Source organism: Gobio gobio, assembly GCF_949357685.1.
Source record: "Gobio gobio genome assembly, chromosome: 17".
Classification (NCBI taxonomy): Eukaryota; Metazoa; Chordata; class Actinopteri; order Cypriniformes; family Gobionidae; genus Gobio; species Gobio gobio.
Window position 1 is genome coordinate 27,161,429 of NC_137110.1, and position 22,838 is coordinate 27,184,266.

A 22,838-nucleotide genomic window follows, 5' to 3' on the forward strand; every position below is an offset into this window, starting at 1 on the left:
ATTAGCTTGCAGTTACAAGTGTATCAAAATGTACCTTTTTAAAAGCCAGCCTTTCCCAGGATTTCACTGTAAAAGTATTTCTGAAGCAGTTATAATATAACATTATTTCAGGTGTATATTGAATGCTTACATTTGTGTTTTAGTGCACAACAATTCAGAGTCATTAAGCAAAACCCTCTCAAAGTTGTCATATGTCCAAGAGTTTAAAATTAATTTTAGTATGGTTTATACAGTGACTAAAGAGTTTATGTATTATTCATAAACATATTATTATTGTAGCCATAAGAATTTCTTCAGTGTATTTGTAAAACTAAATTAAAAAGTGTGTGTGTGTGTGTGTGTGTGTGTGTGTTTGTTTGTGCGTCATCACGGTTACCCTGCAATGTGCAATACTGATACAGTCTCCACATCATGCACAGTGGGTAGGCTACTCTGCTCAGACATCATCCTAAGATGCATGTTTCTGATATCTATCCCATTTCCATCCATTCTCCGAATACATATCAAAATGGGTGTTGTAATTATAACACATAGAATTTATTTAGTTCCTCTGTCACACTTCCATAGGAACAAAATGTAGTATGATCATATTAATAGTTTTATTAGTGATACTTAATCATTCAGTTTTGTGCTCGTCTTGTTTACAGGGTTTGGTTTGGTACTGAATACAGTATAGACATGAAACTCTGGTAGAGGCCACATTGGACATTTAGTCTCTGAGGTGAGGAGATAAATGATGAGGGTGAGAAGGAAGGGCACCACTGATGGTCAGGGGAAAGTGAATAATACAGAGCCTGGAGATCAGCAGATATTAATGACTGTCCTCCATATGGAGAAATGAGACAGGCTGGACATGACTTTTATGCATCTCTCTTTGTTTTTCTTCCTTCCTGTGTTCTAAACAGGGCCGTAACCACCATAGACAAGTCCCCCTAATAATTAGAAATGGCCAAATTGTCACCCCAATATTTTAAATTATTGCACTGCTCTGCTGCACATTATGCAGCACTCTGTATGTTAGGATGACAAAAAGGTTTAAAAGTTAAATTTTTAGTCTGGTCTGCCTCAGCGGTCTAAAAGCTCTTGTCAATGTCAAAATGATTGAGATGGCCAATCAAATCAAAGCAGGCGGTGTTACGTTCTCTTTTGTTCTCATCACACAGACGAGTGTGCCAATCTATTGCTTTATTCCGTTGCGGAGACTCTATTCTTTCCGGTAAAATCACAAAACAAAATGCACACAAAAACGTGTCCCTGCTCTCAATCATTGATAAACATCTTTGATTTTAATGAGGGGAAAATTTTTTATTTGAGGTAGGATTAGAACCTGGAAACTTTGACACTGTGTAAAAAAAATTCTACCACCAGACCACTAGGGTATCCAAATGTGAATAGTGGATCTATCACTAACATGAAGAATCTCGGGACTAATATATTGCAACTGACATTATAATGCAAATTAATGCAAATATGGTTTGCAAATAGTCCCAAAATGATTATTTCCCATCTAGAATTACCTAGAATGTCATTCACTGTTCTGTTTCTTTATGCTTTATAAAAAAAAAAAAGAATTGCCCCCCCCCCCCCCCCCCCCCCCCCAATGTTCAAGACATGGTTATGGCCTTGCTTCTATATTTCAGTGTACATCAGGGGTGTTCAAACTCGGTCCTGGAGGGCCACTGTCCTGCAGAGTTACCTCAAAACACCTGCCTGGAAGCTTCTAGTATGCCTAGTCTTTCCCTGCTGTGGTACACAGGGAAGGAGAACAGAGGCATTTTTTAAAAATGGATGTCAATGGAGGAGAGGCTTTACTACGCTGAATAAACTGCTTTTGTGGGAAAACGGCTTATCATTTAATGAATCGAAAGCCCATTGGCTAATCTTCTGTTTGTTCTTAAACATTCCTGTTGAATTTATCTATTTTGTAGAGTTTACACTGAAAAAAATGCTGTTTTATAAGAAAAGTCACAGACAATTTTGCGAATTGCACTTCTCATTCATTTCTAAGGTATCCGCAAACAGTGACTGACTGTCGTACAACTCTAAACAAAATTCAATGACGTCAAGGCTGTTATGTGACTGGTTATCAAGGCACACTTGATTCAAGTTAGCCATTACGTTTTCTCCAACGGTAGATCCACGGACCCTCGGAGGCTTTTAGATTACATACCAAACTGGTAAACAGGTAGCCTGACGTCGTCATACTCAGATTCTAGTCAGAATGTACTGCTCCATTGGGCTGTGATTATGGGGCGTGTTTCAACCGAACCAGGAAAAAAAGTGCCTCTGCACTCAATTGGATAGACCTACAACCAATCAGAGCAACGGAGTAAGTGACGTATGTTGAGCGACGCATAGTTGTCAACAAAACTCAACTGCGTGCATGCTGGAAGAAGTAGAAGAAGATGAGTGTAAACGATTTTTCCCGGTGTTGTAAAGAATTTAAGGATACTCACCAAGTACTTACCAACACGTGGATGATTACGTTACTGTTGATCATCTGTCCACCATTGTATAAAGCCCGCCCTGACAATTTGATTGGTCCTGGTTCGAGCATAGTTGCTCCAAAACGGATCAAGTCCAGACTGAACTTCCCGACCTCAAATGTTGTGAACAGGGCTACATTCGGCTGGCATCCAGGCTAGTAATTAGGTAAAATTAATCACGCTCAAATTTGAACTGCTTTTTAGTAAACATAGTTAAATTTGTATAACCTGTCCACCTTATTGCTGTGAGTGACAAATTTTAAAGGGGAAAAAACGATACCTCTGGTGCCTCTGGGACAGTTGCATGATGTGTGTACTGAAAACAATGTTTCCAGCAGTTCCATTGTTAAAATTAATTATGAATGTTTCATACCGAGATATAATATGGACACATATGTTTATTTTATTTTCATATATGTATATATATATATATATCCCACAGGTCAGATTAGATGCTCTATTCGGCCCACTGGCCACGTCTTTGACACCCCAGATCTAAATGGAAAACTAGTTGATTCTGAAATGAAAAGATGAATGTGGTAAAGGCACATTCCAGCACGTCTGTCTGGAAAGCTTAAGAATAGGAGGGAAACTCTGCTATAGCAGCGCTGAAGCTGAGGTTATGTAATGCCCTCATTCATCATGTTGCTTAGTGAATTGGCAATGGAACCAAGACAGGTCGTGTTAACCTGCTAGACTTGTTTGTCATTCTTGTGTAAGAGAAGGGGAAGGTTTGTCCTCGGAAGTGAAGGGAGCTTGGTAATTTATGTCTAAACTAATTCACACACAAATGGTATTGTTTGGCCATAGGAGCTTTAAGAAGATGTTGAAAGAACAAAAATGAAATGTTTTACAATTTACAGGGTTTCAAAGTCTCTGTGCCATTATGTTTAGTGACCTATATGAAGTTCAAACAATTTGCTGCAGTATGAAAGGGTTGATGGTTGTTCCATGGCTTGCTTGCAACTAGCTTGGAGGAAGTAAAGTTTAAATCTGTTTAGAGCTGGGTTCGATTGAACTTTGTTGATTTAATTTCCTAGATATCCTTATCCAACATGGTCCGTCTCAAACTAGAACACCTGTTAACCTACTGTGGCTGTAGGCCGATATACATGTAAAATAAAATACAGCCTGAAGTTCCTGTTGTTGTTCGCATTTCTGTTCGGTAGTATCAGTTTACAGCCTGCAGTCCTGGTTAGACAAACATTCATAGGTATAAATGTCATAAAGTTGCAGTACAAGGAAATCTTGGAACTTTGGACCTGGTTTACTCATGCAGACATGATTTGAATTGATAAAGGGTATTTGTGCTGCAGGTGAGCGGTTGTGACAAATAACATTCAGTATGGAACAGTCAGTTTGAATGCCGTTAAAGGAACACTACACCCAAAAATGAAAATTCGGTCATTATTCACTCACCGTCAATTCTTAACGGAATGAAGGAACATAGAAGAGGATATTTTGAGAAATGTACATGTTTTGGGTTATATTGTCTATTAGGGGTGTAACGGTACTCAAAACTGACGGTTCAGTACGTACCTCGGTTTTGAAGGTACGGTTCGGTACGGGTTCGGTACAGCAGTTTTACAAAATTGCTTTTTATTTATTTTTATTAAACAGTGGTTTACTGAAAAAAAAGTGCCTGTCCTTAAATTAATTAAATTATAACTAAAAGTTTATTGAAGATATTGCTGTAAACTATATAGGGAGCCCTTACTTGCACATTAATATTAAAGGTTAACAACAGAGCCCAAACTATTAGCCTAAATTCAGTTGCTATTTGTTTTTAGGTATAATAATCAACGATCAAATAACACATTGTATGCCAACATGTAAACTTCACATAAGTTTTTGCAATAACTTCTACATCTAATTATAAAGTATTTTTTCTCCAATTCGTTGTTGAAATATAATCATTTATACACAGTGTCTGTCATTTTCATGATAGGTTTATTTAAACATACATTACATTTTCAAGACATCACTAACAGGTTAAGTAGAATAAAATGAATAGGCTAATATAGTGCATATATTTAGTGACAGAGTTGATTTCTCTAGTGAATAAAACTCTGTGAACACTGAATGACTGCCTGAGGTAAATGTGATGTGACATTGTTTAGTTTACAAGCAGTTATATTGACGTCTTTCCGCCGTTGAAACACTGATTGAGCGATTACACCACATATGATACGTGACAGTAAGTTGTAATGTATCCTCAACATACCTTCAGATGTTCATCCATGTTTATTCTTTTGGAAAAGATGATCGATTGCGTTCACGTACACGCGCATCGTGCGGCCGCTTGAATTGTGATCAGTGATCAGTCACCCCACATTAAAGAGCGTCAAAACGGCAATTTATCATTTGAATGTCGTGATAAAATGGACTGAATACTTAATATATTCGTGTGGGAACTCGGATTGAAGTGTTTTCCGTGCTTAAAACAAGCTGACTGTTAACTGTTAAAGACTGTATTCGGAAACCGTTCGGTACACATGTGTCCCGAACCGAAAGCCCTGTACCGAAACGGTTTGGTACGAATACGTTTACCGTTACACCCCTATTGTCTATACAATGGAAGTCAGTGGTAACCAAAACTATTTGGTTTTTCAAAATATAATTTTTTGTGTTCCATAGATGAAAGAAATGCATACAGGTTTGGAATGACATTAGGGAGAGTAAATAATGACCATTTACATTTTTGGGTGAACTGTCTAAGTTTTTGAGTTCAACTTGAGAAGCAAAAAGTGCAATTTGTGAATGAATCATTCAGACCATTTATAACTGATTCATAAGAATGACTCATTCACTTATCGGACAACACTACTTCTCTCTTGATCTCATCAAGGAGAGCTAGGGTTTGACTTAAATTTCAATCAGTTTCTTACACAAGTTTGTATGGGTTTGAATATGACTATGAATATGGTGCACCCATCAACCATTTTTATCATACCTTTATGTTGCTTTCGCATCAGTTTTCATACATTGTAATTGCATGGAAAAGAGCAACCATTCACCTTGAGCAACCAACAAGCTGACATGAGGGCGAATAAATGAAGACTGAATTTTCATTTTGGGTGCACTATTTCTTTGATAAAGTTGAGCAAACACCATAACAGTGATAAATGTTTTTCATCTTGTAAATTAACCAACACAAAATGTTTATGTAATACTGAAACCATATAAAATGACAAATAAACATTACATTTTCTTTGAAGAGTGGAAAATGCAATATTTGAGGATTTTTGTTTTTCTAAAGAGAAGAATTAGTAAAATGAGGTGCCATTATAGGAGTACAGAAACCTGTGTATTTCTGCTCTTAGCTTTGTGATTCCCAAAATCTGCCTCTATCCCAGATCAATCCAAATATGTAGATAAGGAGATTATTATGATCTGATTATGTGGTCAGATTTTTTTTTTACATACTGTATATTGCACAGCCCTCAGTTAGACACAGATGACAGTGTGGGAGTCTGACATTTTCCTGATGTCCTTCTTTGTTCAAAAGTCACACAGGGCATTTTGTGCATGTTCATTTTTAGGCCCCAAATAAATGACTTTCCAAAGCTTTCATATGTCTTCACTGAGAGAAGTGGAAAATCTCTCTACATTAAAGTCAATTTATGGACTCATTATCAGCTGAAAAGGTGTTTATCTGAGACAAGTTTGCAGTTCAAAATGTCACTTTTTAGGACAGTGCCATAAAATTAAACTGCAAATTAAATAACACCTCACCTATATTTTCAGAATATTGGTGATAATATTTATACAACAGTGAAGGGCCGTTCACACCGAAGAACGCTGACTAGAAGATAACTATATTAGCACCAGCACTAACAATGGATTTTGATTCACTGATTTTATCGTTAAAGTTGTAAAAAAACAACATCTGAACGTTTAATTTTGTCACATGTCTATCTGTTTGTTAGGTCTTTCAGTTGTGTTTTGATTCTGTCCTGTGTTCCTTTGTCTTAGTTTCCCGCCACTTATCTGTTTCCTAGGTTACCCTCGTTAGTTAAGTTCTGTTCAGCTGTGTTTAGTTAATTATCTCGTTTCTGTCTCCTATTTAAGTTCCTCTTGTTCACTCAGTCTTTGTCTAGTCACTGTTATGTTAGATTGAGTTTCTGTTGCCTGTGTGCAGTTATCTGAGAAGTTTTGATTAAAGTTTATGTTTGAATATATCTCCTGAGTCTTCATCCTGTTCCTGGTACTTCTAACATTACAAATGATTAGACCTCAAAACATCGCTGCAGCAGTGCAGATTCTCTGTTTAGAGCAGGAGACACTTTCCCTTGAGGCTCACACCTGTGTGTTCATTGACCTGGCATGCCTCACCAACTTCCCAGACCATTCGCTGTGCACCTTCTACTAAGCCAGCTTGAATGCGGAGACTAAGGCACACCTGCCCGGTGTGGGACCTCGAGGGGACTTCGAGAGGGTTCCAGACCCTGACCAGAGTTCAGAGAGAGCTCCAGCCCATGACCAGGTTCTAGAGAGGACTACGCCTCCTGTCCCTCCTGTCCTCGCTCCAGAGTCAATAGGGGCTCCCTGAACTCCCCGAGCCGCTCTGGCCTCCTTAGCTTCCGCCGCTGTTTCCTAGGTTACCCTCGTTAGTTATCTCGTTTCTGTCTCTTGTTCACTCAGTCTGTAGCCCTATTCGCACGGGATTAGTATTATCTGGGGACCTCGTGTGATTTCGAAATAACTCCCCCACATCTGAATTTTGCGTGGCGCATTCGCACGGGATAAGCAAGCCTGTGATTTTACTCGAATTTACTGACTATCTCCCGGATATGATGTCAAGACTTGTAAATGTTTTTTCGTTATAGATATAGCTCTAAGAAATTATATACAGTCGTTTCGATATAATTGATTGTTTTATAGTAATACAAATAATTTAGTTCAGTTAGAGAACAGACGCTACAGTTAAAAACTTAACTGAGCAATATAATAACAACATACGGCGGAAGATTCAGTTTCAAAGGTAAATGTAAAAGCGCCCCCTTTAAGCGAGTTTGTCATTGTACTGTTCTGTTTTTGTGTTTTTCATTAAGAATAATAATAAACACACCATTCAAGCAATTTACTACCAAATTGCTCATTCTAAAGTGAAAGTATAATCCGCGCGGCCGCACAGGAATTCATAACATTGTGCATTATATGTAGCCTAGCGCCATTCTTCGTGAAAGATAAAGATAAAAATGCGCACCGGACACAAACCTTATACGAAAATAAAATTATACGATCCGCCTAATCCTGGCCAAATCACAGAGATGCCGATTCGCATGGGGTTAGCTAATATTATCACAGGACCTCTGTGTTTGGCGAAATATGGTAGGTAATTTGCGGGGGAATTTTTTACTTTACAAATTACATACATGGCCGATTCGCACAGGATTAAGATCACAGACATTCTCTGCAATTATTACAAATCAACAGAGGTCCCCAGATAATACTAATCCTGTGCGAATAGGGCTTTTGTCTAGTAACTGTTATTTTAGGCTGAGTGTCCGTTGCCTGTATTCAGTTCTTTGAGAAGTTTTGATTAAAGTTTGTTTGATTATCTCCTGAGTCTTCATCCTGTTCCTGGTACCTCCAACATTGCAGATTTTCATTTCACATTTATTTGTATAGCGCTTTTCACAATATATATAATTTCAAAGCAGAAAATGCATGTGTCTACATTACAATATAGAGTGATCTGTTGTCAGAGGTGACTGTCCAAATTATGCATTTCAGAAATGAATGCAGTTAGCTAACAAAGTATTAATTTAAACAATGTATTAAATTAAGGCAGAAACAATTAGCTCACTGAAGTAATGAGTACATGTTAACAAATGATTAGAATATATAGCAGAATGCATCATGTTCATTCAGATTTGTCATCTGTAGTCTTCGCAGTAGTTGGCGCTGTCTCTTCACAGGTGTTAGGGCGTCTGAAGTCTTCATAAGAGGCTGGATCCAGACCGGAGCTGACGGACTCTGTTACCTCGGATCGGTTCCAAGATAAAACAGAAAAGCAAAAGGAAAATAATTAACATAGCTGATGTTCATAACATTAAGCAAAGATAATAGGTGAGATGGTGGGATGGTGGGTTAAACCATGGAACCGATACGCAGAAGGTTGCTGGTTCGATCCCAGTGGTCACCACCAGTGTGTCCTTGAGCAAGGCACTTTACTCCATGTTGCTCCAGGGGGATTGTCCCTGTAATAAGGGCACTGTAAGTCGCTTTGGATAAAAGCGTCTGCCAAATGCATAAATATAGATATATAATCATGTGCATTTGATCTGATGTACAAGGTTACGAGATGCATTATGTGCATGCTTGGCTAAAGAGTTGCGTCTTTAATCTAGATTTAAAATGGGAGAGTAAGTTTGAGCCCCGAACATTATCAGGAAGGCTATTCCAGAGTTTAGGAGCCAAATGTGAAAACGCTGTCCCTCCTTAGTGGACTTAGAAAGTGATTTCAAATATATTGTTCATAGTTGTCATTACTGTTATAGTTGTGGTGTGGATTTCTCATAGAATTAGAGCATTTTCTCGCTGTGAAAAGCGCCTTTAGCTCTGGTGTTTGGTCCACAAATTTAATTAGTTGAGTAGTGTTTCAAGGCCGTTTATCACCACAGTGGTGAACTTGTGATTTTGATATTACGTTAGTATCTGTTGATGTGAAGGATTTGTATAAATTAAGTTACGTGATTTGTTTTAAAACTATATCCAGATCAACATTTATCTGACACAATCTCCCGCTCCTTCCCTAGAGTGCTGTGTCCAAGTATGGCTCTCAGTTCAAGGGGAACGCTCAACACGACGCTTTGGAGTTTCTGCTCTGGCTCCTGGACCGTGTGCATGAGGATGCCAACCTCTCCACCAACAACAACCACAGCAGCAGAACCAAATCGTCCAGCAAGGTAACACACCACCTTCAGTCCTTCTAAATGCTTTTTAGAATATTTTTAAAATCAACTAATGTGTGAGACAATGCAGCGACCAAAGAGATCTACAGCCATACGCAGTTTGTTTCCCCATTCAAACTGCAGGCATTGTAATTAAAAGAGTTACTGCCAGCAGTTTTGAAACTCTGGCCCTTGAAGTCCACTTTCCTGCAGAGTTTAGCTCCAACCTTACTCAAACATACCTGCCTGTAACTTTCTAGGAAGAGAGAAGACCATGGCTGTACCCCTAAATAAGGCACCACTATAATAATAAGTGCACATTTTGTGTGTCTCCCTCATTTATCACACCTGATTCAACTCATTAGCTCATTAATAGAGACTGCAAGAACTAAATTGGGTGTGTCTGATAAGGGAGACTCTGTGCAGGGCTAGGGTGCCTCCAGGACAGGTTTGAAAACCACTGGGCTAGAGAATACCTATAATGCACTGCAAGGGTTGCGACGAATGAATTCCTGCGTCTCGCCAGAAGATGATGCCTGCAGCTGAACCATCCATACATTTTCCAAACTGCTGGTTCAGTGTGGGTACAGTGTAATATCATTCAGGTAAAAATTCCTTTTTCGTGCTAGTTTCCATACAGAGTTCAAGATAAATGTTTTACTACTGGAACTGCAAGTTTGCTAAGTTGCAAATGATTATTAAAAAGCAAGCACAAACTATACAAAAGCAGCAGCCCATTCAGTGTCCAAATTCACTCGCTCGTGTTCATTCACTCCTTCAAGAGGACTATATTAGTGGACTAATGTTGGGAATAGTGAATGAGGGTATAAGGGGCTATTTCGAACACAACTCAGGATTAGCTTCAGGTGTGTTTGATTAGGTTTGGAGCAAAACTCTGCAGGAAAGTGGACCTCGAGGTCCAAAGTTGAGATCTCCTATACTACAATGGGTCATACAAGACTAGCCCAGGGGTTTAAGGTGGGGTAAGTGCTTTCTGGTAACCGATGTTGATATTTCAAATCACCAAAACAAACACGCCCCTATTGTGATAGCTCCACCTGACACATACATAATCCAGGCAACGACTATGGCGGAATCTGTGTGTTACTATGGTAATCCAGGTCGAATGTTCAATGAAAAAGTCATCCCTTCCATGCCAAAAACACAAACAGTTCTCATTAACAACTCGACAGCACGAACATGACAGTCCAACTAACAAACATATTACAATTATGACAATATTAGAGGGTCATAGCGATCACAAAAACACAAACAGTTCTCATGAACAACTCAATAGCACGAACATGACAGTCCAACTAACGAACATATTACAATTATAACAAGATTAGAGGGTTTTATCGATCACAAAAACAAACAGTTCTCATGAACAACTCTATAGCACTGCAACGACAGTCCAACTAACGAACATATTACAATTATTAGGGATGCACGATATATCGGCAACATATCGTTATCGGCCGATAAATGATTATTTTTGATGTTATCGTTATCGGTCCAATAAGAAAATTTGACCGATATAGTCAAGCCGATAGATAATGTATTATTTCCTTCAGCTGAGACGGACGCGCTGTCCACCATGATGGGTTTGAATTGCTCTAAATATGTTTGGAATCACTTCGAAAAGGAAAATACAGTTATGTGCAACATGTGCAGCGCAAGTCTTCTATAATCTACATAAAATGATAATGAGAATAGAATAGGCTGTAAAAGAGCGTTGTGTTTCAGCGCGTTTGTTGAGGGAAGAGCGCGCCCACGGAGTTACACCTTCATGACGAGCACAGTCAAGTTCGCTTGTGCATTCACAGCCTTTTGTGCCATTGTAAGTTGTAATATTATATTTATTATTATTCTGTGTATGTAATATCATATAGGATGCGTTTGGTTGAGTTAATAAACGATGCAGTAAAGCACTTCATTGCCTACCGGTCTTTCACGCGCCCACGGAGTTACACCTTCATGACGAGCACAGTCAAGTTTGCTTGTGCATTCACAGCCTTTTGTGCCATTGTAAGTTGTAATATTATATTTATTATTTTGTGTAGGCCTATATAATCCCATATAGGATGCGTTTGGTTGAGTTAATTAACGATGCAGTAAAGCACTTCATTGTACCGGCGCGCGCATTTCAAACAGAAATGCACAGCATTAATAACTACTGGGACTGTCCTATACATAACACTGCAATGAGAATATTTCTGTTATAAAACGTAGTGAATTCTCTGGGTTTAGTTGTTTTTCAGCGCGCTGTTGTGGGAAGCGTCAACAACGCATTCTGACCAGCACAGTAAGTTCGCTTGTGCATTCGCGTCATTTTAAGCATATGTAAGTCGTAATATTACGTTTTTGTAGTATAAACATCTGATTAAAGTCATATAGGATGTGTTTGGTTAAGTCAATAACCCGCAGTGCTTCACTGTACCGGTGATCATCTTCAGTTTCAGCACGCTCTCAAACAGGGGAAGAGCATCCACAGGAGTTCTAACCCTTCACCTATGCGTGATTTTGTGCTAATATAAGTTGTAATATTATATTTATTTTGTATAAATATCTGATTGTTCTCATATATGATGCGTTTAGTTGTTAATTAAACTTCTAAGCGCTTCAGTTTATGGTTGTTCGTTCATTCTCTCCAGCTTCAGCGCGCTCTCAAACAGCAACATTATTCCTAATAGACTAGACTAATATTACAGATGTTTACTATTACTGTAATATTAAACATATTTTTTTTCCAAAAACACAGAAGCATTATTTTTTATAATTAGCACTTTTAATGTTCTAGTATCATTTCCATCAACAATATGGTTTGATTAAAACCATTTCTTTATCGTCTGTGCGGAGGTTATTTCATGCACTTGCATTCTGATTCTTTATTATGCAGCCTAAGTAATGCTGTTCAATTACTTGTTTGCATTATTTAGGTATATTATTTTAATTTTTTAGACAATATAATTTTTGGTAACATTTTACAAATAAGGTCTCATTTTATTAATGCATTAACTATCATGAACAAACAGAGAGCAATAACCTTTGTTTCTTTTAGTAATAAAATGTTTGTGTTTTGTAACAGTCCATTCACAGTTCATACCTAATGTTAAAAGACACAACTTTGGGTCTGAATATGTTGAGATTAACATGAACTAAAATTAATAAATCCTGTTGAAGTATTGTTCATTCATTGTTGGTTAACTAATACTAACAAAAATTAAACCTTATTGTAAAGTGTTAAAAAAAAAATGTTGGCCATAGGAGTGTAAAATTAATTTGAAAAGGTAAGGAATCTCACACTGGTTCAAATAGGCTACTGTAGTGTATAGGTTTGATTTATGTTGAAGTGTTTGGGACATGGCTTTTAATGGTGAGCCTTTTGTTTTTGTAATCAGGCTCTCAGAGTTTATTAAAATTTGTATTTAGATTTATCGGCCAATATATCGGTTATCGGCTTTCAAATATTAAGAATTATCGGTTATCGGTATCGGCCAAAATGTACATATCGGTGCATCCCTAACAATTATGACAAGATTAGAGGGATATCGATCACGAAAAGAGGAAACAAACAAATATTAGGAGTATATTATCTTACTTGTCGGACACATTTTGGGAGCTGACGCTTGAAACAGACAGTGGAGGATGTTTAGACGCTCCAGGCTTATACGGTGTGGAAATGAATGGGTCTTTATCATCGCTGAAGTGAACGACAATACGATCGCAAATGGACAAACAAGCGAACATGACACACGAGCATATTCAAGCAAAAGCCAGCATATATTAGTTCTGTGAAACAAAACAAAATCAATGTTACTTGCCTATCGAAAAGAAATAAAGCAACCTTGGCCTTCACTCCTTGAGTTCTCTCCAGCGCTGGAAAGCTGATCTGATATTTACGCAGGTCCTACTTCTTGCATGATTGTAAGCCTTCTTTTGTTCCACAGACATCTTCCAAATTTGTTTTTTATCTGCCATATCTCTTTCTGTCATCGCTCAGCTAATGTCCGTCCTGTTTCATGTCTTACATGCATTGAACGCTCTCTTCTCCCCGTAATTAGTAGACACACCCCTTACTGCCGATTGGCTATCAGTTTGTTATTGTACTCGGCCCGAGTCACATTTTTAAAGCAGTTTTGAAAAAATCTTTAAGGGTGTAGTATGTACTGTATTTTCCGGACTATAAGTCGCTCCGGATTGCATGTCGCATCAGTCAAAAAATGCGTCATGAAGAGGAAAAAAACATATATAAGTCACACTGGACTATAAGTCACATTTATTTAGAAATTTATTTCACAAAATCAAAGACAAAGAACAGACATTTAATCTGGAAAAGCAAGTTATTTAGCTACACAACAGCACAGAACAACAGGCTGAATAGGTGTCCGGTATGTTAACGTAACACATTAACAGTTATTCAGCTACACAATAGCACAAAGAACCGCATACCGGTACTTTGGAGGCTGAATAGGCTAAATTAACATAAGCCAGCCAGCGAGTCCAACGAGCAAGTTACCAGTAAGCAAGTTCACCAAGCTCCCGATCTCATTCCACATCACTGAATCCATTGAATTCCTAATCCTGTGTCGCTTCTGAACAACTCCGCCAATTCCGGAGAAAGATGAAGCGCCGATTCCTCTTCTGCGGGGCTGTCGTCAGACTCTGCATCAGTTACAATTATTCCGGCCTTTCTGAATCCCGACAGGATGGTTTCGGTTGCCACTGAAGTCCATGCAGTGTTGATCCATCAAAGGACTTGCTGGAAAGCTGCCTTAAAGCTCCGGTTCACCGAGATGTCGAGGGGCTGGAGAAATAAGTCGCACCTGACTATAAGTCGCAGGACCAGCCAAATTATGAAAAAAAAGTGTGACTTATAATAAGTCCGGAAAATACGGTAATATTGACAGCTAGTGGTTGAAATGGGTACTGCAGTCCAAATTCAAAATATTGGAAAGAGCTGTTTTGGCTGCAATTTGCTATGTTTTCCGCCAGCTGGCAACCTGCGGTGTCAAAATACTACTGGGCAAACTGGCAGCGTGCCGTATCGCACAGACATTCCAACACGGACATACAAAGTAGAATATCTGGCTGTAGCATTGTTTTTAAGAGAAATGAGTATGTGAAATTGCTTGTTTCCTAAATATCTGCAAACATATTATGGTATTTGGATGCTTTAGTAGAGTGAAAAAATTACATACAGCACCTCTAAGTGTTTTTCTCAGCACACAACATCAAATGTGTTTTTAAAATACCTATTTGTTTATATGAAGATATTTAGTTCACATGAACCACAATAACTGGAACTTAAACTAGAATGACCAGAACATCCCACTAACTTTAAATAGATAGTTAAGGGATAGTTTATGTCATCATTTACTCACTCTCATGTCGTTCCAGACCTGTATGACAGTTTTTAAAAAAAAATGAGTGCTCCTGAGAAAAGAAACTAATCACTAGACTTGCTCCAGTTTGTGAGGTTCATGCCATTGTGAAAAGTGGCTTGTGTCGTTTGCCAACAAACTTTGTTTTCAGAGTTGTCTCTGAAGTATTTAGTGCTTATTACAGTACTTGGAGGCAAACTCTGGACAAAGTTAAAGCACAGTTTCTGCTACAGTACTTTCTTTGGTGTTGTCTGTAGTCCAAGACACTGCAGACTACTAATTTAAATAAGATTCCACTGCAGAAGAAAACTGTAAACGTCATAACCTGCAATAGTTACCTTAAAAAGCTATTTATGATTGAACACATTTGTGACCCTGGACCACAAAACCATTCATAAGGGTAACTTTTTTGAAATTGAGAGTTATGCATCCTCTGAAATAAGCTGTATTTGGCCGAGATACAACTATTTGAAAATCTGGAATCTGAGGGTGTAAAATATACCTAAATATTGAGAAAATCAACATTAAAGCTACACTGTGTGATATTTTCCCCCAACTAGCGGTGAAAAGGTATATGACCACCCAGTGAATATTAGTTTCTGTTCCTCTCAATTCCGATTTCGTTTTAACTCCTACGGTGGCCGATTTAGTCCAAGATTAACATGGCTTCCAGTTCGACCTCGTCCACATTCGACACGGTGCCATCGAGTGTTAAAACGCGAAAGGCGAAGCTTGAATTTACGGGTATGTCCCTCTTTGGCTAATTTACTTTCAAGATGAAGGGACAACATGGCGAACGGCATTCGAACCCCTCACCCGTATGTATTTTCAATGGCCTATTATAGACTTACGAGAATACTTTATTACTTGAAAGAAGTAAATATACATTAATGAGCACATATATTTTTGAAAGAACTAAGTGTTTTTAGCTAAGAATAAGCTAAAAAAAGTTACACAGTGTAGCTTTAAAGTTGTCCAAATTAAGTCCTTAGCAATACATATTACTACTAATAATAATTTTTTATATATATTTACAGTAGGAAATATACTAAATATCTTCATGGAACATGATCTTTACTTAATATCCTAATGATTTTTCGCATAAAAGAAAATTAAAAGTTAATCATGTTGAAAAAGTTAATTGAGATGTTGCCATTTTACTGTGTACAGATCTCTGGTTGGGATCAAAATCTGCATATTAGCACATTAAAAAATTATAATAAATTGTTCGCTGTAATAATTGTTCGTTATAATTGTGTTCACTTAAAATGCTTATTTGTGCAATGACATACATTAAAAAAAAGATTTGGTTTCCCCTTCACGTTACAGCCCAGTTCATTAACCCCTCATATATATAACTGCATGACTAGTTATTATTTTTCTTCCATTGATGAGGCACTGCATCCAAACTTGTGTACCAGTCATCTCTTGTGTCTCTCTACGTGGTGTTTCTACTGAGACTGAGGTCTCAAACTCCATTAAGCTAATGAGGAGAAAGTTGCAGCCTAAGATAAGACTCCCTCCTGTGTATGATGCATTGGCTGACTAGTTTTCCTGTTTCATTTGTTAACTTTTGTGCTAGAGAGAGGGTGTAGGAGGGAAACATGAGTGGGTGGATTTGTGTGGGGGTGTTGTGAATGTGTTGTACGTTCTGTATATTTCAGTGAGACCTTATTGTAAGTGTTTATTCTCTTTAGAAATCAATGAGGAATTAGAGAGCGTAGAATGTGCTGAATAGAATTCACTTGGGTGTTTAAAACAATGTGCATGTTTGATAATGGTTTGGCTGTTAGAATGCAGTGGATTGTACAGAGTGTCAGACAGCAGCAGGTCAGCTCAAGTCTGTTTTGGCAGTGAACACACTTCAGCCTTTGTCTGCTCTAGTGGCAGCAAACGAAGACGCCAAGCCTGCATGGTAATGTGGCAGCTCCATCAACAGCCATTTTTAGACTCATCACAGAATGGGTCCGTATCTCTGGCCCCATCACATCACACTCTGATCTCATCCAAAAAGAGACACAATTATTACCAGCTGAATGACAGCTAGACACTTTCAGACCCCGTTAATGCTTACAGTTTGACATTTGAGTTCTGAACTCTCGCAAACTCACATTTAAATCAGTGAAGCTTTAGACTGTGTCTGCGATTTTGTTTATTATAAAGAAATGTTTATTTGTTTATTATAAAACAAATATTTCAATATGTCCCATGTTTCATAAGACACACTAATTCATCATCTTGGCATATAATATGCTTTATATCTGTCAAGGGGTGAAAGATTGTGGGAAAATCCTAATGACCTTAAACCAATCTACAAACATGTCTCTCACAGGTTACTTTTCATAGATGAAGTCACTGACTGTTAACTAGAGAACGATCCAGTCTGTTGACACAGCCAATGACATACTAAGCAGTGTTGTAGTCAAGACCAGCTCAGACAGAGACCTCAGCCAATACCTGTCAAAAAGAAGTACACTTTAGCTTTTTTTACTTTTAAAAATAGAACTTAAGGAAATTATATACTTAAAAATTTAAATAATATATATATATATATATATATATATATATATACAGAATATTAACTTTAAGTGTAATATCGAATAACACACAACAGTTAAAATTATAATCAGGTACTAGTAGGCTATGTTATTCAACACATCAAAATAAAAGCATGACAAAAGATTTAAAGTAAACTTTAATTTGACATGATTACAAAGTGCACTTTTAAAAGTGTACTAGAGTGTTAAGAAACAAAGTCATGAAAATGTACTCTCTTTAAAGGGATAGTTCCCCCAAAAATTAGCCCATGATTTACTCACCCTCAAGCCATCCTAGGTGTATGTAATTTTCTTCTTTCAGACGAATACAATCGGAGTTGTATTAAAAAATGTCCTGCCTCTTCCAAGCATTATAATGGCAGTGAATGGCAGCCCAAAATTTGAAGACCAAAAAAGTGCATCCATCCATTATAAATGTACTCTACGCGGCTCCGGGGAGTTAATAAAGGCCTTTTGAAGCGAATCGATGGGTTTTTGTATGAAAAAGATCCATATTTAACACTTTATGGGCACTCTTTTAACTATCTGAAACGCAAGTGTCAAAGCGCGAAGCGCAAGTAACTTTGTGGGCGGGTCTCGGCGCTGTTGCTATTTTCCCGGCGGGATAAATGGCTCTTGCGCCCGGCGCAAATCTAAAATGGGTTGGTCTGAAGTAGCTTCATTATTCATTGGTGTGGTTTGGGCGTAACGTGAATAAACCAATCAGAGAGTCATCCAACATTCCCTGTAAAAGCAGGTGCGCAAGTTCCATTATGGATTGCTATTATTATGGCGTATTTACCAGGCGCACGCCAGGAGCGGTTCACAGCCGAGGAGACTGATGTGCTTGTAAGAGCAGTGAAAGACAGAGAAGTTGTGTTGTATGGGGATGGGAGAAACCCACCCAAAATAGCGTCGGTTAAACAGGCGTGGGAGGAAATAGCCATCAGCTGTTTATAGTTATAGTTATAGCTGTTATAGTTTCATCAGCTGGCATCCCCAGGACGTCGCACCAGTGCCGCAAGCGCTACAATGACATCAGAAGACGGGGAAAGTCCAAGCTTGCCAGCATCAATCGGGCACGCCGTGTAACGGGAGGTGGATCTGCCTCTACTCAGGACCTGACGCCAGCAGAGGACATCGCTGCGTCCACCCTCACCGATTTTTTTTTCCTGGTTCTTGACGGACAAACCAATTTGTTAGATGTCCTTATATACATATATGTCTTGCCAGAAGTTGCCACTATTGGGCAAACAGGTCTCCTTAATTATTAGACTACAATTAGCCTGAATAATTTGTAAGCTAGATTTATGCCTATTTTTTCACATCTTCGTGGCACACCACAATGATTTCCGTCATCTCATGTGTTAATATTTTTTAGTGTAACAATTTATGATTTGCAAAAATAACTGTTGCATCTGTGTAGATTACATGAGCAAAGTGTATACACGTTGTGCACGCTATACATTATGGTCAAGCATGCGTCCTTAAAATAGCATAATGAACAACGCGCAACGCGCCACTGACTTTAGACTAGGTTTTTTCTGGTCAGTGGCGCAATTGTTTAACGGAACAGCAAAATAGCACCAGGGATTGTTTGCGCCGGAACACGCCTCCTTTTTTGCGCTGAACCGCCCAGGTAGCGCAAGTTCATTCACTAGTTTAGCGACGTGCTTCTGTGGAGGGAAAAGCGCACTTTGCACGGGTGCAAAATAGGAATGACACATGCGTCGATGTACAAAGTCAATTGCGCTGGGTGCAAGATAGGGCCCAATAAAGTAAAATAGCTAGATTCCGCTATGTCCAACGTCATCGTCGCGCCAGTTACGCTTTTTCCGTAAGTTTAATACGGAAGGCAGTCCGTCGGAAGCTAGATATTTTACTTTATAATGTGTTAAATATGGATATTTTTCTAACAAAAACCCATCAATTTGCTTCAGAAGACATTTATTAACCCCCCGGAGCCGTGTGGAGTTTGGGTTTCAAATTTTGGGCTTCCATTCACTGCCATTAAAATCCTTGGAAGAGCCAGGATATATTTTGATATAACTCCAATTGTATTCGTCTGAAAGAAGAATGTTATATACACCTATGATGGCTTGAGGGTGCGTAATCATGGGGTAATTAAAATTTTTAGGTGAACTATCCCTTTAAGTACACTTTCATTTAATTAATATTTATATTATCTGCAAGTAATGTTTTAAATATATACCTTTTAAGATTTTAAGTTGCACCACAGATGCACATCACATACAGTTAAGCCCACTTCTTTTTCACAAGGGGAGGGACTGAGTCTGAGTCAAGACCAAGAAATATCGAATTCTATAATGAGTACTACAACACTATTATTCACAATGTAAAATGTCAAATATTTTAAACATAGTTAAAATGTTTTTAGCTAGAGATAGAAAGAAAGAAATAGAGTAAGAGATGGCAGGTCAAGTGTTTGTCAAACTGTTTGTCAAAATGTCAGTATGATTTGCCATGAAAGTTCTCACTTCAGTGTTTAACCTCAAAGGATTGAGAGTTTACTTAGAGATTACAACTCACTCAGTCTGTCTTGGCTATAGCCTGATGTACTGCGCTGATCACAATCAGTTTGAATGAAATGAATCAGAATCTTCCTAGTACTCACACTTTGGTAGGATTTGCCCAGCAAAACGGAACCTTCTCTGAAGGAAATATTACTCAATATGCTTCCAGTGCCTCAAGGCCCAGCTGTCCATCTGTAATTTACCTTCATCCATTTAAGTTATTTATTAAACGACCCTGTTCCATTGACGTATGGAAAAAATAAAAGCGATCCAATTTGCACTCTTCTCCACTTAGCTCTAGCTCTTAGAGACTTTCTGGAGGTGAATAATTTCTGAAGTGGTTAGTTTTGCACTGAACAAAGCTGCACTTCAGTTTCTTTGGGTGTTGTCACAAGTGTCCCACAGGTACACTTATACACAGAATCCAGTCGCCTTCATTAGTCACTGTGAGATCTCTTTGCCTTGATGGAAGTGGTGCTTATAGGAATATAATGGATCCAAGGATGGTCTGTTGTTCACACCGATTGACTCGCTGGACTGTCTTTCGCTAATAATTGCGTAGAATATTTCGTATTTGAAAGCACAGGAGAACTTACTCACTCCTAATTCACAACATGTGCGCATGTACATAAATTTGTTCTTAATCTTGTTCGAATGTTAATGAATTTGGAGTATTCTAATTGAGTGACCAACCAAGGTTAGTCATTTGCATAAAACATGCCCAAATCATCTCCATATAAGGGCTTGCCCTCTCCATACATCCTTGCCTTTACAGCCTTTCGTCACTCTCAGCAAACATATAATGCTCTCTAATGATGCACTCTTAACTGAGAGCATGCACAGCAAGATCCTTGAGCAGTGCCAGGTGTGTGTACTTCAAAACCAGTTCAAACGCAATAAACACCTTTCATACAGACCTCTAATTAGCCAGCTGTACTTGCGTGTTTCTGTGTTGTTATACAGAGAAACTTCCCAGGTTTAGCTATAATGCAATTTTTCTTACTCTTTCACTTTATATGACGAAATATATTTGGGATTTTTGCTTATAGAATAAATATAGAATACATTTTAGTGCAGTGTACTGTATGGTGTATTATTGGTGAATTTTAGATTTGTTCGTGAAAACATTCATACACAAATTTGATGCAAAAATTATTGCGTGCGCACACTTCGTGAATGAGACGCATTGTCTTTAAAGGATTAGTTCACTTTAAAATTCAAATTACCCCATGATTTACTCACCCTCAAGCCATCCTAGGTGTATATAGCCCCGTTTCCACCAAAATTACCCAGAACAATTTGTCCCAGGAACATTTTTTCCCAGACCTGCTGCTGATTGCGTTTCCATCGCGGTTTAAAGTACCGTGACGATTAGTCCGGTGACGTAGGACTGCGTGCGACTTTCCAGAGCCCACTGGATTTCATCCTCAGCAAATAAACTTAATAAAGCCTGAACCTCGTCGTCGGTCCATCTGTCGTATTTTTTGAACTCCATTGTTGATTTGAATTGCAAACGACTCTTACTGCACGCACCGCAACAGACTTTTAGGTTGAAATAAAATGCTGCGTGAGCTCAACCAATCAACACGTTCGACGCCCAAGTCCCACCCCCAAAAGTTCCTGAACTTTGATAAAGTACCACCTCGCGAGCAGGGCCAAACTTTTTTTAGTTTTTTAGTACACACCGAGTACCACGCCAAAGTCCCTAGTTCCTGGGGAAAGTTCCCGTGGTGGAAACGTGGCTTATGACTTTCTTTTTTCTAATAAACACAATCAGAGTTATATTAATACATATCCTGATGCTTCCAAGCTCTATAATGGCAGTGACGGGGTCCATTGAGTTTGAAGCTCAAAAAAGTGCCTCCATCCATTAGTGTTGTAGTCAAGACCACCTAAACCAAGACCAAGTCGAGACCAAGAACAGGGTATGCCGAGACCAAGACAAGACCAAGACTTTGTGAGGTTGAGACCAAGACAAGACCAAGACAGGGCGAGACCGAGTCAAGACCAAGACTAGACCAGCAGTCCTTAAAGGTCCCATGGCATGAAATTTTCATTTTATGAGGTTTTTCAACATTAATATGAGTTCCCCTAGCCTGAATATTGTCCCCAAGTGGATAGAAATGTTGATCGGTGTAAAACCGAGTTGTGGCTGTCTTTCTCTGCCTTTGAGAAAATGACAGGCCAGACTAGCCAATCCTGAAGTCTCCTGGTTTGACGTCCAAGCAGGCACGGTTTCCTCCCTTTCCTCCGCCCAGAGAATCTGGCACGCCCATGCAAACGCTCGTCGAGAGATCATTGCATCATTGCTTGTGAACGAGTGAACGCTGGCAGTTTCTCAGTGTTTGGATGTACAAATGAAAACAGAAGTCTTTTTTCAGTTCCTTCTGATCTGTGATCAGTGATTTCTGATGTGTAGCTAATTATTTATTATTCGTGCACACAATGCGGCTTCTCTCTCTCCAGACAGAACGGTGTTTTCGTGTTTTATATCTTGTGAGTCAGTGTTTTTGTACGTCCTCGTCGCGTCTATCGGTTCTAAAATGTGCATACAGTCATGAGTTTCTGCTCAACATCAGCAGAGATAAACCTCACACACGCCGAAGCTCGGCCTTCAACATCCCCGACCCCCAGTACTGCATCTGGCCCACAGCGGAGGCACCAAACGCGGCGTGAGATTAAGCAGAAGGGGGGTAAGCTTGAGCATATCCGGGCTAGCCAGCCTAGCCCCACAATAAACTGGATTACATCCGATTACTGCTGTTGTGTCTTTGTTTGCGCTGTGTACTCAACGCGCGTCACTGACGCTTTTATTTTATTTTATTTTAAAAATAATGCTATTATCAACACTTACTTTTAACTCGTTCATCTCGACAGCTGTAATGGTACTTTGCATGTGTTACAAAGTTGGTAGAATAATGATGAAGAGACGGACTCGATGTGACTGTTTATTCAGAACTCTCAGATACAAACACAATAAACTCGCGCTGACTGACAG

General features: G+C 38.7%; 1 protein-coding gene across 1 annotated transcript in view; it reads left to right on the forward strand.

Annotated features, from left to right (window-relative positions):
- Positions 1 to 22,838, forward strand: part of usp43a (ubiquitin specific peptidase 43a) — a 127,226-nt gene that overhangs the window by 1,983 nt on the left and 102,405 nt on the right. Inside the window, exon 2 of the mRNA XM_079841358.1 lies at positions 9,251 to 9,400. Coding sequence (XP_079697484.1) covers positions 9,251 to 9,400 — 150 coding nt within the window. The remainder of the gene's footprint in view (positions 1 to 9,250; positions 9,401 to 22,838) is intronic.